The 13,709-nt window shown below is 35.3% G+C and overlaps 1 protein-coding gene across 1 annotated transcript in view; it reads right to left on the bottom strand.

The window, feature by feature from the left end:
• The window catches only part of TMPRSS15 (transmembrane serine protease 15), a 117,427-nt gene that overhangs the window by 60,803 nt on the left and 42,915 nt on the right, over positions 1–13,709 (bottom strand). Inside the window, exons 11-13 of the mRNA XM_057697364.1 lie at positions 4,639–4,744; positions 4,201–4,351; positions 2,080–2,215 (exon numbers count right to left, since the gene is read on the bottom strand). Coding sequence (XP_057553347.1) covers positions 2,080–2,215; positions 4,201–4,351; positions 4,639–4,744 — 393 coding nt within the window. The remainder of the gene's footprint in view (positions 1–2,079; positions 2,216–4,200; positions 4,352–4,638; positions 4,745–13,709) is intronic.

Here is a 13,709-nt window from a genome sequence, read left to right on the forward strand (position 1 = left end):
GTATTTTATCCATTCCTAGCCCCACTATCATTTTCTTTTCTTTTTTTTTTTTTTTCTTTTTTGGCACACGGGCTTAGTTGCTCCACGGCATGTGGGATCTTCCTGGAGCTGGGATCGAACCCATGACCTCTGCATTGGCAGGCAGATTCTTAACCACTGTGCCACCTAGGAAGCCCGCCCCACTATCATTTTCAAACTTTAGTGCTGGTATCAAAATTTTGTTTGGCAAAAATATTTGGAACATACAGCCAAAATAAAGAGAGAGAGAGAGAGAGAGGCTAAGTTTATACCTAATAGTATTCATTGAGAATCTATTTGTGCAATGTTAAGAATAAGTCAGACACCAGTGAAGCAAAGGTGAATTCGATCCAGAGTTTGGTATCAAGAAAACTTCTTGCCATAATTCTGTGGCCAATACTATTACATGGGAATGCATGGTATTCTCCTACTTTGGTTTCAATTTTGAGTGTCATTCTGTCTCTTAACCTTAATGCTTCCTTGAAGCCTTTTCCAGGTCACACCGTCTTCTCCAAAGTCTTCTATCACTTAATCCTCTCATTTACTACTTTTAGGGGCACGTAGTTATATATTGCTTTTAATACTTATTAGTTTGTAAATTCATTAATATAACATGGATTATATATTGTTTCATGTATCCATGGTTATTGCTACATCTTACATTTCTTGTGCAGTGCTTTGCATGTAGTAGATATTTATTAAATTTGAATGAATGCTTGAAATATTGAGGAATTTATGTATAACACATACATGCATCTTATGTTAATACACATGATGGGAGGTATAAATTAGCCTTTTGGTGGGATGTAAGTGCACATTCAACACGGTGGCATGGGAGAAGTATGACAATGTGATTACTCTCCTCCTTTTAATGGCCGCTCATTTGTGATGTATTCTCAAATACCAGCCATTTGTCTTTAAAGATTTTGAGTTGTTAAAGACACTCACCTGAAAAGTCAGGTTTTTTTTAACTTAAAGATTAGAGCGTGAAAATATATAAGTTTGGAAGTAAAATCAAATTTGGATAGGTTACCAACTGATTTGCTGATGTGAATATGGGCAGAATTTCAAGTGTGCTTGGCACAAAATGGGAAATGGAAAAAGTGCTGTGTTTCATGATAAAACAAAAACATCTGTGGGGGTCAACACAAGCAAAGCTGTACAGCTAGATGAGCATCCTACTACCATTATCTAAAACCAAAAGGGATGTTTTTGCATCAAAACTACAATGTAATGAAAACATCCCAATAGAGGGACAATAGGTAATAGATGTTTGATACCATTCATCACTATATACATACACACACACACACACAGACAAACACACACACATTTTGTTTGTTTGTTTGTTTTGGTCAAATCCCACAGTCTGAAAGTGATATGAAGTTATTGTCTACTTTGACATGACAAGATGGTTGATAATGTACCTTTTGCTTCTGAAATGTCATATTTCAAATTTGAGTTAAGAGCCCAGGTAGACACAAGCTCCATTTTGTTCCTTTGAGATAAACGAGCCCATAGGACTTCAGAAATCCTGGTCATCGCTATTGCAAGGCCTTACAAAGGCACCATTTCAGGACAAAAATTTTTTGTGTGACCTAGGTGTATTCAAAGTCCACTCAATTATTATCATTAAATTTTTCCAGAAATAGGCTTGGTGGGCTTAACCAAACTCCTATTGAGATCTTAACATTGCTCTTTAAGAGGGTTATGAGGATCTTAAGGATTCTTCCCAAAAGACTATAGGCCATGATACATGGCTAATGCAGCTTTACTTTGTATTAAATTGAGAATAAAATGGAAATCAGCACCTTGATTATTTTCAAAAATGAAAATTTGTTAAAATTATCATAAACGTGAGGCATAACAAAGTGATTTCATTGTAGATTTATACAAAACTCAATATTTTACTAGCTTCCATTTTACTTATATTTTAAAGTTCTTGATTTTCAGTGGAAAAAAATAATGGTAGGGCAAGATAATAAAAAAATAAGTCAGAGAGAGATCTTCCTGAAAATATTAATAACTTAATTAGGAAAAATACACGTTAAGGTTACTTACTAGGAAGTTCTGGTGGAGGAGTTGGGACCAAAGTTGGTTCTGGATAAAGACTCACATTGCAAATCCCATGTGTTAAGCTAATGTCATCCAATGCTATATCACTCAGGTACTGGTTTTTAAATCCATTAAAAGCAACCTGTAATTCATAGAGGCACATAAAGAGGTTCCACTTTAATCTTTTCTGATTGATTCTTCTTGTGGCCCAGTATTCTCTGGAGAATCAATACTGACATGTCCAAGTAAATGTGGACAGGTGATATATTGCTTTTCAAGGTCCTTCAGCTGAGCCCAGCTTCCTAAGTATGTGCTCATACTAGTCCAGATTTTCACTAGCGTCTTCTTTCCTTGTTAACCAACATTGTCACAGTTTCTCTCTGACTCTAGCTCTGTCTTTCTTTTATGATGTTGTCATACTCTATTTCACTGTCACATATACACATCACCTGGCAGGGGAGAGCAACCTTCTTCTAGGTTCTTTCCCTAACAATATTGAAAATCCAGGTATCTGTCTGCTTTCTTAGCATCTACAACCCTGAGAGAAAACACACTGATTAGATAATTTAAATGAGAGAAAAAGGAAATGAGAAAATATGAGTATGATACAGTTGTTCAGGGTCAGGTGGTACTGGTCATAGTCTAGCCAGGAAGCTGGTGTGTGATATATTGTGAGGGTGATGCTCAGAGGACACAAACCCAGACTTGGGAGAGAGGTCCAGTGGTCAGATGAAACATATTAGGCTCTTAAGAACAGTGAGTATTTTTGTCTGGAGTTTCCTGAATCCTCTCCTATTTGGGAAAGGAAAGACATAAACTGAATACCTGATGTGCTAATTACTATGCAAGGCACATTGTATACACTATCTCATTTAATTTTCCCAACATTATTGTTCAGTCATCCATTCACTCATTTGTTCATTCATTCCACCTGCTTCATGACAGACATTATTCCAAATAAGAATTATTGTCTCCCTTTCACATATTCACAAGCTGAATGTCAAAGAGCCTAAAGTAACTTGTTCAAGATTTCACAACAAAGTGGTAAAGCCAAGGTGCCAATATTTGTAGAATGCAGTGTACTCCCTCTGCCTGATTAGGTAACATGGAAAAAATGGATTCAGTTTTATTACTTTTGAGAAACACTCAGTGAGTTGAGCCAGATTTGGTCACTACGATACTTATCTCCCTGCTTACGCCATCTCTTTGTTCCTTCATGTTCCATTTTCCTTTACCCTTCCTTGAATTATCAGAAAACAAAGATGGAGAATAAAACTGTACAGAAGTATAGAAACAGAAGAAAGAAGATAAAGGAAAAGGAAATGAAGGAAAAAAAGAAAGATGAGAGGAATACAAATGAGGGTCATTGATTATTGCCTTTCTTTTATCAAGTCACAGGAAAGCACTGAAGCTTCGCTGATGACAATGTCTATCCAAATATACATCTTCTGAAAGTTATACTCTCTTGTCTGAAGTTACCCAATTAAAACATTGTTAATCTGGTCAAACGATTAGCCTATATTAGCCTATATTTTAATTGCAGACACCCTTAAGAAGAGAACACATTAAGCTGTTACATGAAAAATTAATTCACCCTAATGTGAAATAAATGATCAGAGACTTCCCAATGATACAGCTCAAAGAATTTGTTTCTAGAGGAAATGTACGGCGATTAAGTCAGAGTGAGGCAGGGTGGATGGATGCTGGTGGGTGTAGACGTTCTAACAGGAAAAGATGTTTCCTTAGAGAAGTGCAGGGCTGACCTAGGCGGTGTTTGTGAAAATTTGGAAGACCCAGTTAGACAGGGGACATAGGAAGACATGGTTGGCTTGTACTGGAAAGTTGCTGAAGAAAGCTGAAATATCCTTCAAGGTTTCTATGAACTTTACAGCTCATTATAAGTAATACTTTCATGTAGTAAATTGTTCCTCAGTAAGTGGTTTTTAATGTCAATGAATAATTAAAAATAGAGGTACTTAAATATAAAAAAGGGGGAAGATTAGGAAAGTAAGTTGACTTGGCTATGCCCAGAAAGTAAATTAATTTTTTCACTATATCACCATAAACTATAATTGAATCACCATTTTTATATAATACAAATACATGATTTTAAGGTGTTTCGCCAACCTTAAATGCCGCTGTTTCATTTAATGTTACTTGTCCATAGTTCCAACTTTCTCCATAATTTCCTTCCTTTTGGAAAATTGTCTTCTCCATGTTTTGGTCACTGCTGATATTAATGTTTAGTTTATAGACATTTTCACCATACATATAATACCTAGGTTGGAAGCAAACAAAAATGAATGGATTCCTACAACATTAGAATATTTATATTTTAGGGTTCTTCTAAATCCTTCACTAAAATACCCCCCTTTCTCTTGAGTGAGGGAGTTGCTAGAGAAAAGGAGGGAGCTTCCCAGTATTTGGTACTTTATGAACTGGAAAAATAATGACTAATGCATTAAAACTTGGGACAACACCTTAGTAAAATTTGAGCCTGGCAATGTAAGAAAAGCAATGTTACCCATTAAATAAGATGTTACCTAATATATGTCTGTAACATACCAGAAACTAAGGCAGACTGGTTCCAAAGTGGGGTCTAAAGGGAGACTTAAAAGTCCCACTCTTTCTTGTCTCCCTCCTGGTCCAGTTGGGGTGGAAATGTAAAATCCTGTAAAAACAACAAAAATTTTTGACTTCACTTAAATATTAGCATTTCACTGTGTGATCTTTATCATTCATAAGCAGGAAGCACAACCTTAAGATGAAGATATAAGGAAATGTATCTAGATAGAGTGGGAAGGACAATAGAGAGCAAGCCAGAAGGCAAATTCCATAAATTGTTAATTAAGAAAATCACTTCTCAACTCTAGACCTCCCAATAGTGATGCTTGAACTGAAGCATCACTAAGGATGTATCAAAATCTGAGTTACTATGAGTCCATATGACTGTTTCATCATACTATTATGTCCAAATACCACTGTAGTTCCAATTTATTAGATATTTTGATTAACCGACTCCTTTAGAGAAAATCAGTCCATGAAGGTTTTAAGTTATGCTGATTGACTAACACATGATATTGACAAGCATTTAAAAACAAATTTGAAGGCAAAGTTAAGTGTTTCAAAGATGGTCAGTTTTTTATTCCATTGTCTATACTGTATTTCTCTAAATAAGAAGTGACCTAATTTTACAATGGTCTTATTATCCATATTTTTTTGAATGGTAACTAGTCAGATCACAAAGGAGAGGGAAACATGCTAATCCACGTAAAAGCTTTCTAAATAGCTCAAGCCACTGCATAAAGTGCTTTCTGGTCTGGAATTCATTATTGCAGCCAATGATTTGAGTCATGTGAAGTGTGGAAAGAGTGGTTGGGGTGAGACTTCTTGAAAGTTTTCTAAGGCAAATTTAATTTTTTTATTTTTAGTCTGCAGCTCATATATTATGACAGAAAGCAGGAATCATGAAACAAAATATGATGTAAAGCAAATGAAATATGAAATGAAATATGAAATATTGGATTAATTTAATTTTATTGGAATGTAATTTTTATGAAATGCTGAAATATAGTGTGTATTTAGAAGTGCACTATCTTCTCTCTTGTACTTTCAAACAGAACTTTTTTTTAGGACATTTTCATAAATCCAAAAAGAAACCCATGCCCAATCACACACATTCCCCATTCCTGTCACCCTTCTTCCAGCCTCTTGCAACCACTACTCTACCTTAAATCTGTAAGGTTTGCCTATTCTGAATAGTTCATATAAATGAAACCATGTGACATATGGTCTTTTGTGAATGACTTCTTTATTTAGTTAGTGTTTTCAAGGTTCATCCAGGTTGTAATGCACTAGTACTTCATTACCTTTTGTGACAGGATAATATTCCATTGTAGGTGTATATCACATTTTAAAATTTATCCATTCATCGGGTGGAGGACACAGTCGTTTCTGCTTTTTTGTATATTTTGAGTAATGGTGCTATCAACATGCTCTTATAAGGATGCTTATTTTCATTTCTCTTGAGTATGTACCAGGGAGTAGAATCTCAGGGTCATGTATTTAACTGTAGTAATCATATTAACTTCTATGTTTAGCCTTTCAAGGAACTACCAGACTGTTTTCCAGAGTGACCATACCATTTTACATTTCCACCAGCAGTGTGTGAATATAAGCTAACACTTGTCATTGTCTGTCTTTTTGATTATAGCCATCTTAGTAGATGTGAAAAGTAAAAAATTATAGTTTTGATTTGCATGTATGTAATGACTAATTTAATGATGTTTAATTTAATGATGTTGAAAATCTTTTTATGTCCTTATTAGCCATTCATATATCTTTGGAGAAGTGTTCAAATATCTTGGCCATTTTTTTTGTCTCTATTACTGAGTTCTGAGTGTTCTTTCTATATTCTGGATAAAATTCCCTCACCAGGGAATATGATTTTCAAATATTTGATCAAAATATATGACTTTCAAGTATTTTATCCCATTCTGTGGGTTATTTTAAAAACTTTCTGATGGTATCCTTTGGACCACAAACCTTTTATACAGAAATGTTTATAGTCAAAGCAATGTATAAAATTCAAACCCGTTCATTTATAACATGCAGAGTAAGGACAAGAGATGAAGAAAAATGGTAGAACTGCCAATAGATATATCAATGCATATTTAGATCAGTGAGGCAAAAATGATTCAGAATGAGTATTTTATCATGGTGAAATCATCAAATATCTTAGTGAATGTAATATATGCACATCATTGGGTTTAGATTACAAAATATAAAATAGAAATGAATGTGTATTTAATATTTTACAGTATTAACACACTACTTACACTTTATATAATGCTGTGATATTTCATGAGTACTTATTTTACCTATGTAGTTAGTGCTCAATTATTCAACCCAATGAAAAGCAGTATAGATACATAAGACATATTCCAGAATCCTCTCTCTAAATGCCCAACTCCAAGTCCCTTTTGAGTTGCTTATAGTTTGGAAGGAAATAATTAAAATACACTGAATGCCACGAATAAGTACTGAAATGGCTACCATATTCAGAAATATTTCTAGTTAGCAGCAATTATATAACACAAACATACATTATGCTCCTATTTATGTTTGGCCATGTTCACCATCAATTAGTTATAATTAGAAATATTTTGAATTTATTGTTTACTCATTAAACAGTAATAAACGAGGTTTTCAGTCCAATCAAGGTATCACGATGCTATGAGCTTTGTATCATGGTTTAGGCAAAAAATTAATTATGTAGCCCATAGTACCTTATGAGTTTTGCATAAATAAATAAAAATTTAAAAACAAAATACACTAAATATCACTTACAGTTGTGCATTTTGGAATAAAGTAAAACAATATATTAAATTATTATTCTTGTGAAACCAGCTAAATTCTTTAGTTAACAAATTAGAAGATGCAGGAAATTCTTCATAAAATTGTGAATTTCAAAAGTAGAGAACTGTAGCTGACATAAAAATTTACTTGGTCCAACTACCCAACTGTCCTTAAATTTCATCCACAACATTTCACCTATGAGGGTCACTTCACCTTTTTTTAACATATATCAGATGCAACAAGAATCACTGCATTTCAAGGCAGCCCATTCCATTTTAACATGATCAGAAAATTCTTTGCTTTTTTAAGAGTAAGTGAGTTTGGGGCTTCCCTGGTGGTGCAGAGGTTAAGCATCTGGGACACGGGTTCGTGCCCTGGTCTGGGAAGATCCCACATGCCACAGAGCAACTAAGTCCGTGCGCCACAACTACTGAGCCTGTGCTCTAGAGCCCTCGAGCCACAACTACTGAGCCCCTGTGCTACAATTACTGAAGTCCGTGTGCCTAGAGCCAGTGCTGCACAAGAGAAGCCACCACAGTGAGAAGCCCTCACACCACAGCAAAGAGTAGCCCCCGATTGCGGCGAGTAGAGAAAGCCCGCATGTAGTAACGAAGACCCAACGCAGCCAAAAATCAATCAATCAATCAATTAATTAATTAATTAAAAGGAAAAAAGTTTTTAAAAAAAGTGTAAGTTATTTTGCACCTATTGTTTCTAATTTTGCCTTCTGGGCTCATTAAGGATAAGATGAATTTATGGTAGCTCTGTAAACACGTAAAGGCCACTATTATGCCTCTCCTAAGTTTTCTCAGGATTATCGATCCTTTTTCCCTTCAATGATTTTAATGTGGCCCAATTTCAGTTTGCTTCTTCATTTGATAAACTCGCAATAGCTATAAATCCAGTTAGTTCTACTCAGAACCAGCTCAGAGTATGGAAACTAGAAGTCCACACGATATTTCTGGTGGAGTATTTCACCAGGTGGAGGATGAGAAACATCATAACACTTGGGACTAAGACTTAAGTCATCCCATCATAGTCACTATCTGTTTCCAAGTGTGTCTCCTAGTTCTCTAACTCTTTATGAGAATTCTTCATCACTTACATCATTGTTTAATAATGCTTCCTTCTGCACAATCTGATCTGTCCCTTAATCAGTATTTTTCACCATCTCTTTGTTTCCTACTAAACCAAGTACAAATTCACTGTGATGTTTGAGGCCTCTGTGCTATGATTTTACTATCATTTTCTAGCTATAGTTCTTATAATTCATGCATTTATATGTACCACTTCTATAAAATTAGATTATTTTAATTTTTTCATCACCCAGAAATTTTATAAATTTTGGGGTCTTTTTTTCCTGTTTTCCTGTCCTTTTAGTTCCCCTTACAATTGTACCTGTTAAAATCCTACACATTTTTTGAGGTCATTTAAATAAAATTAACATCTCCTTCAGAAAATCCTTCTTGGTCTTCCCAAATAGATGTGACCCCTCTTTTTGAATTCTCGGTTGCACTTGTACTTCTCTGATGTCACTTAGTATACTCTATTGTGTATCTATTTATGTTCATATGTGACTTTTATAACTTGTTGGAAGTTTGGAAAAAAGAAAGACACGGTACATTTTTGAATTCTCTCTATGGATTAACTAAATATTGTTTAATATATTCATGTTATGCTAATTTTACTGGCTTTTCATTTTTAAATTTATTAAAGTACTACACAAAGGAAATGATTAAATAGGTATTTTCCATAACATATGGGGAATCACATGGTTAAGTGATAATTTCTTTTAAAATACGTCAACTTTCTTGAAATATCTTTGAGAGTTCTTGGAATTAACCTCAGAGTCAGCTTCAGACCCCACACATTTTGTAATTTAAGCATTCATTGAGCCTTTTTTGTGAGCCATTACATTTCTCTTACAACTTCCATCTATCCCTTTTTTTCTGCTTATTTCTCCATGAACTGAACCTAACCTCTACCCCACCCCCCAACACCCCAATTAAGGAAGAGAAATTCTGAACATGTGCTGATGCTGTTTTAGAGACAGCAGAAACTGCAGAGATACCAGAACTTTCTGGAAACTTAGAGGCCCCTCTCAAGAAGAAAATAAGCTTATATAAATTACTCTGTGAGTTTGTGGGTGTATATAAAATTAATTGAATCTAGTAGATAAATATTGAAAGTATTAGATTGGAAAATGGTGCAAATTCAGTCAGATTCTACCAATATTAAAGAGTAATATTATTTACTGAAATTCAACATCACAGGAAAGATAAGGAAATAAGGACAATTTCACTTTGAAACACTAAAATTCTACTTCATTCAGAATAAGTTTACAGGCTAAATAAAATGCAGATTTCCAAAAGACTTAGCATACTTTTGAAAATTGAACAATACAACTATTTTCCTCTCTAGCATACTGCTTAGAACAGTAACACAGCCAATTTGTGTCTGGTGACTATGTCTGTGGCATGAACAAAAAATAGTTATAATACCTAACATTTATAAAGTATTTTTCATATGCCAGGTATTTTCCTAAGTTTTTTTTAAAGCATAATCATTTAATGTCCATAACATGCCTCCAAAGTCAGGTTCTATTGTCATCAACTCACTTTCTAGTTGAGGGGACTGAGACAGTAGATAGATAACTTGTCCAATGTGGCAGAGCTCAAATTTAAACCCAGAGATGACTTCAGGGTCTCCATCTTAGTGATCTTTGCTCCTACACTATGCTAGCCCCCAGGTGTTGGAACAATTATGATTTCATTGAGAAAGGCCAACAACCAAAACATGTTTTCTTTGGCTCCTCTCGCACTTTTGGGACAACTCCATTTCTTAAGTTTTCACATGTTACTAACCTCATTTTCCCTGAATGTTCTGAACAAACGGGCCATTGCTGAGCACCCCGAGGTGCTGCCCCGTCTCAGTGCCACCATCTCTGTCAATTCCCTTTGCTTCCAAGAAGCACAGAGAAACTGAGCATGGACAACACAGAGATTTAGGAGCCGGTGCTCCACCAGGAGAAACGTCTTCAGAAGGACTCAGAAGGTTAAGGGGCTTAGATGTTCTTCCCTAAAGCAATGTTAATTCAAAGTTTATCTGTTTCATTTAGACTTCCCTGTCATTTAAAGTGAAGGTAAAGAACAAAAAAACCCTGCATGGATAAGAGCAACAGCGGGAGAGATTTAATTCCCTTCCATCTCAGAGGCAGGATGTTCTGACACATAAAAAAGCAGGCTGGAAGAAAAATGCCCCTTGAGGGGGAATGATTGGTAGATTATGAAATCACCGGTATGAGAGTTGGGAAGGACCTATTAAGGCCTCTCATCCGTTCTCATTACACTGCTGCCTCTGGTGGGCTCTGAACTGCTCTAACTCGTCTCATTTTAAATAACTCCTGCTACACAATTTTCTCCTGAGACTCCATTTTCAACCCAACTATTTAAAACCTCCACCTGACATTCAACCTGTTTCACTTTGGTCAGTTTCATCTTATTTCTTTCGTTAATCTGTTGGCAAGCTGAAACCATTTTTCTCCTGTAACATACTTATAGTCTTCAAATATTAATGGAATTATTTTTATCTCATTATGATGACATAAAAGGAGAAAACGATAATTTGAACATCAAAGATTTCAACTACATAAAAGCTATCTGTCATAGTCAATAGATATAAATGCTTTCTGCACTTTCCTTTAACTACTCTTGTCCAAGTGTGGTAGAGACATTTTTTTTTATATTACAGTTAAGGAAAAAAAAATTGGTCAAATTATTTAACTGTTTTAAGTCAGGATTCTTTAGAGGGTTGGGGTGATTATCATTTGGGTCTTAGTCTTCATCTGTGCAGATTACTAATTTACCCATAGAGGATCAGCCTCTGGGAAATCACCTATTCAAAGGAGATTAATTACGTAGGAGATGATGCATGTTATAATTTTCAGTATTAAGCATGTAGGCTTAATGAGATTGGCCATCTATGCAGAGCACATTTTTTTGTCCATAGGTCCGCACTGGTAACTAATTTAGCAGGATCCTGTTAACTTTCTTTTCAGATTATATCCAGAACCTGACCTCTTCTCACCACATCTGAGAGTCCCATGACCTCTTTTCTAGATTAGGTGATAGCCTTTCACTGGTCTCCCTGACAACACTCTTGCCCTCCCACAAACTATTCAGTGTGAATCCTCTCATTCCTACACTTAAACTTCAATAGCTCTCATTGCACTGGGGAAAAAGCCAAAGCCATGGAAGACCCATTATTAACTGGACCCTACTGGCCCTATTGATTCCATTTCAGTCACGCTGGTTTCCTGGCCTTTCTTCAAGCAGGTCAGGCACACTCCCTTCAGAGCCTTTACTCTGCTTGTTTCCTCTGTCTTGAATAATCTTTGTGGCTAATTCCTTCCACTCCTTAAAGTTTGATTCAAATGCCACTTATTGTTTCAATGAGACCTAAACTGATGACTCTATTTTAATTTGCAGCAGCACCTTAACACTGGCCCTCCCCACTGGCGGCTCTGTATTTTCCCAGAGTACTCATTGACATTGAACAGACCCTCAAAATGTAATGACTTGCATGCATATTGCTTATTTTCTGTTTTTCTTTGCTAAAATATGTGTTCCATGAGAGCAGAAAATCTGGTTTATTTTATTCACAGATACAGTCTGAGGCCTTGAATAGGGCCTGAGCTCAAAAAATACTTCTTAAATAAAGAAGTGAATAAATACATTGAGTAGGACTTTCAATGATTTCTTAGGGAAATAGGTTAAAAATAGGCACTTTTTATTGAGAAATACTTTCAATTTGAAGTAGTATGATGAACCATATTTTGTTATTCTGAGGATGCATTTTCTAAGGAACCAGGATTACTCAGATACATTTCTACCATGAAAACAATAACTATTTAATGTAATCAGGTTATAAAAACAAGGATATTGATCTTCATAATTTAAGTAGCTACTAATAATAGATTACAATGCACATGAGCTCAGGCTATTTTTATGTTGTAAGCAATTTCATGTAGTCAATCACTTATTCAGAAATGATTTATTGAATCAAAGTTGTAGACATTCATTCATGTATTTAAAAATAATTTTACATGTTAGTTAGATTCAGGCACTGAGAATGCACTAACAATCTGAAGATGAAAAAGACAACGTTCTTGTTCCTGAAGAGAACACTGTGTTGCAAAGAAACAAATAAGTAAGCAGATGTAAGGCCATGTGATAGGAAAAGCAAAAGGGGTGCTTTAACGTTTAATGCAAAGGAAGAATTTAACTTGGAGGTTCCAGAAAGACCCTGTAGAAATGGTGATGTATGATCTGTGTCCTCAATGCCTAGAACCATGCCTGGTTAGAGAGAGCTTTTAATATATGTTATATGAATTGAATTGAATTCTCATTAGTAAAAAGAAATATAGGATAGATTTTGCCTAAGAAAATTATCTAATCTATGAATTTCCCTTCTGTCCTTTTTGTAATTTTCTTTACTTTGTAGGATCCATATTACTTCTAGATTTGTAATTAGATTATATTTGGTATTACAATCACATACTTCCAAGGTTTACAGGGTTGGTCTTCTCACTATGAGTTCCCTATCTCCTGATGATTCCCAATAATTTCTGGTCTTCTCAGTCAAATTTTATTGTCCCCATGTTAATGTTTCCACCAGAAGTCCATTTCTAATATCTCACTCATGTGAAAAATACACTTACAAAACACCAGCTTCTCCTTAGGACCATGCTCTAGAATCAGCTCTTCCATAGTTTTCCTGAATGGTCGTTCCCCACCCTTACCCACCGAAATGTTGAAACCCTAAACCCTAACGTGATGATATTGGAGATGGGTCCTGTGGGAGGTAATTAGGTCATGAATATGCAGCCCTCATGGTGGTACAAGTGATCTTATAAGAAGAGACAGAAGAAATAGATCTCTCTGCTATGTGAGGATGGAGTAAGAAGGCTGGTGTTTGTGAACCAAAAGGAGGGCTCTCATCAGAACCATACCATGCTGGCACCCTGACCTCAGACTTCCAGTCTCCAGAACTGAGAAAAAGAAATATTGATTGTTTAAGACAACCAATATGTTATAGCAACCCTGACAGACTAAGAAAGCTTATCATAAGAAGTAAACCTGCCTCTTTATCTGTATTTCAAGATGGTATGATCTTGATCTATTGAAAAGTCTAAGGAATGCTTAAAAATCTGAGTTAATAAAATAATTTCAGCAAGGCTGCAGGGTACAAGATCAACATACAAAATCAATTGTATTTCT

The sequence above is a fragment of the Hippopotamus amphibius genome, chromosome 10, assembly GCF_030028045.1.
Source record: "Hippopotamus amphibius kiboko isolate mHipAmp2 chromosome 10, mHipAmp2.hap2, whole genome shotgun sequence".
Taxonomy (NCBI): Eukaryota; Metazoa; Chordata; class Mammalia; order Artiodactyla; family Hippopotamidae; genus Hippopotamus; species Hippopotamus amphibius.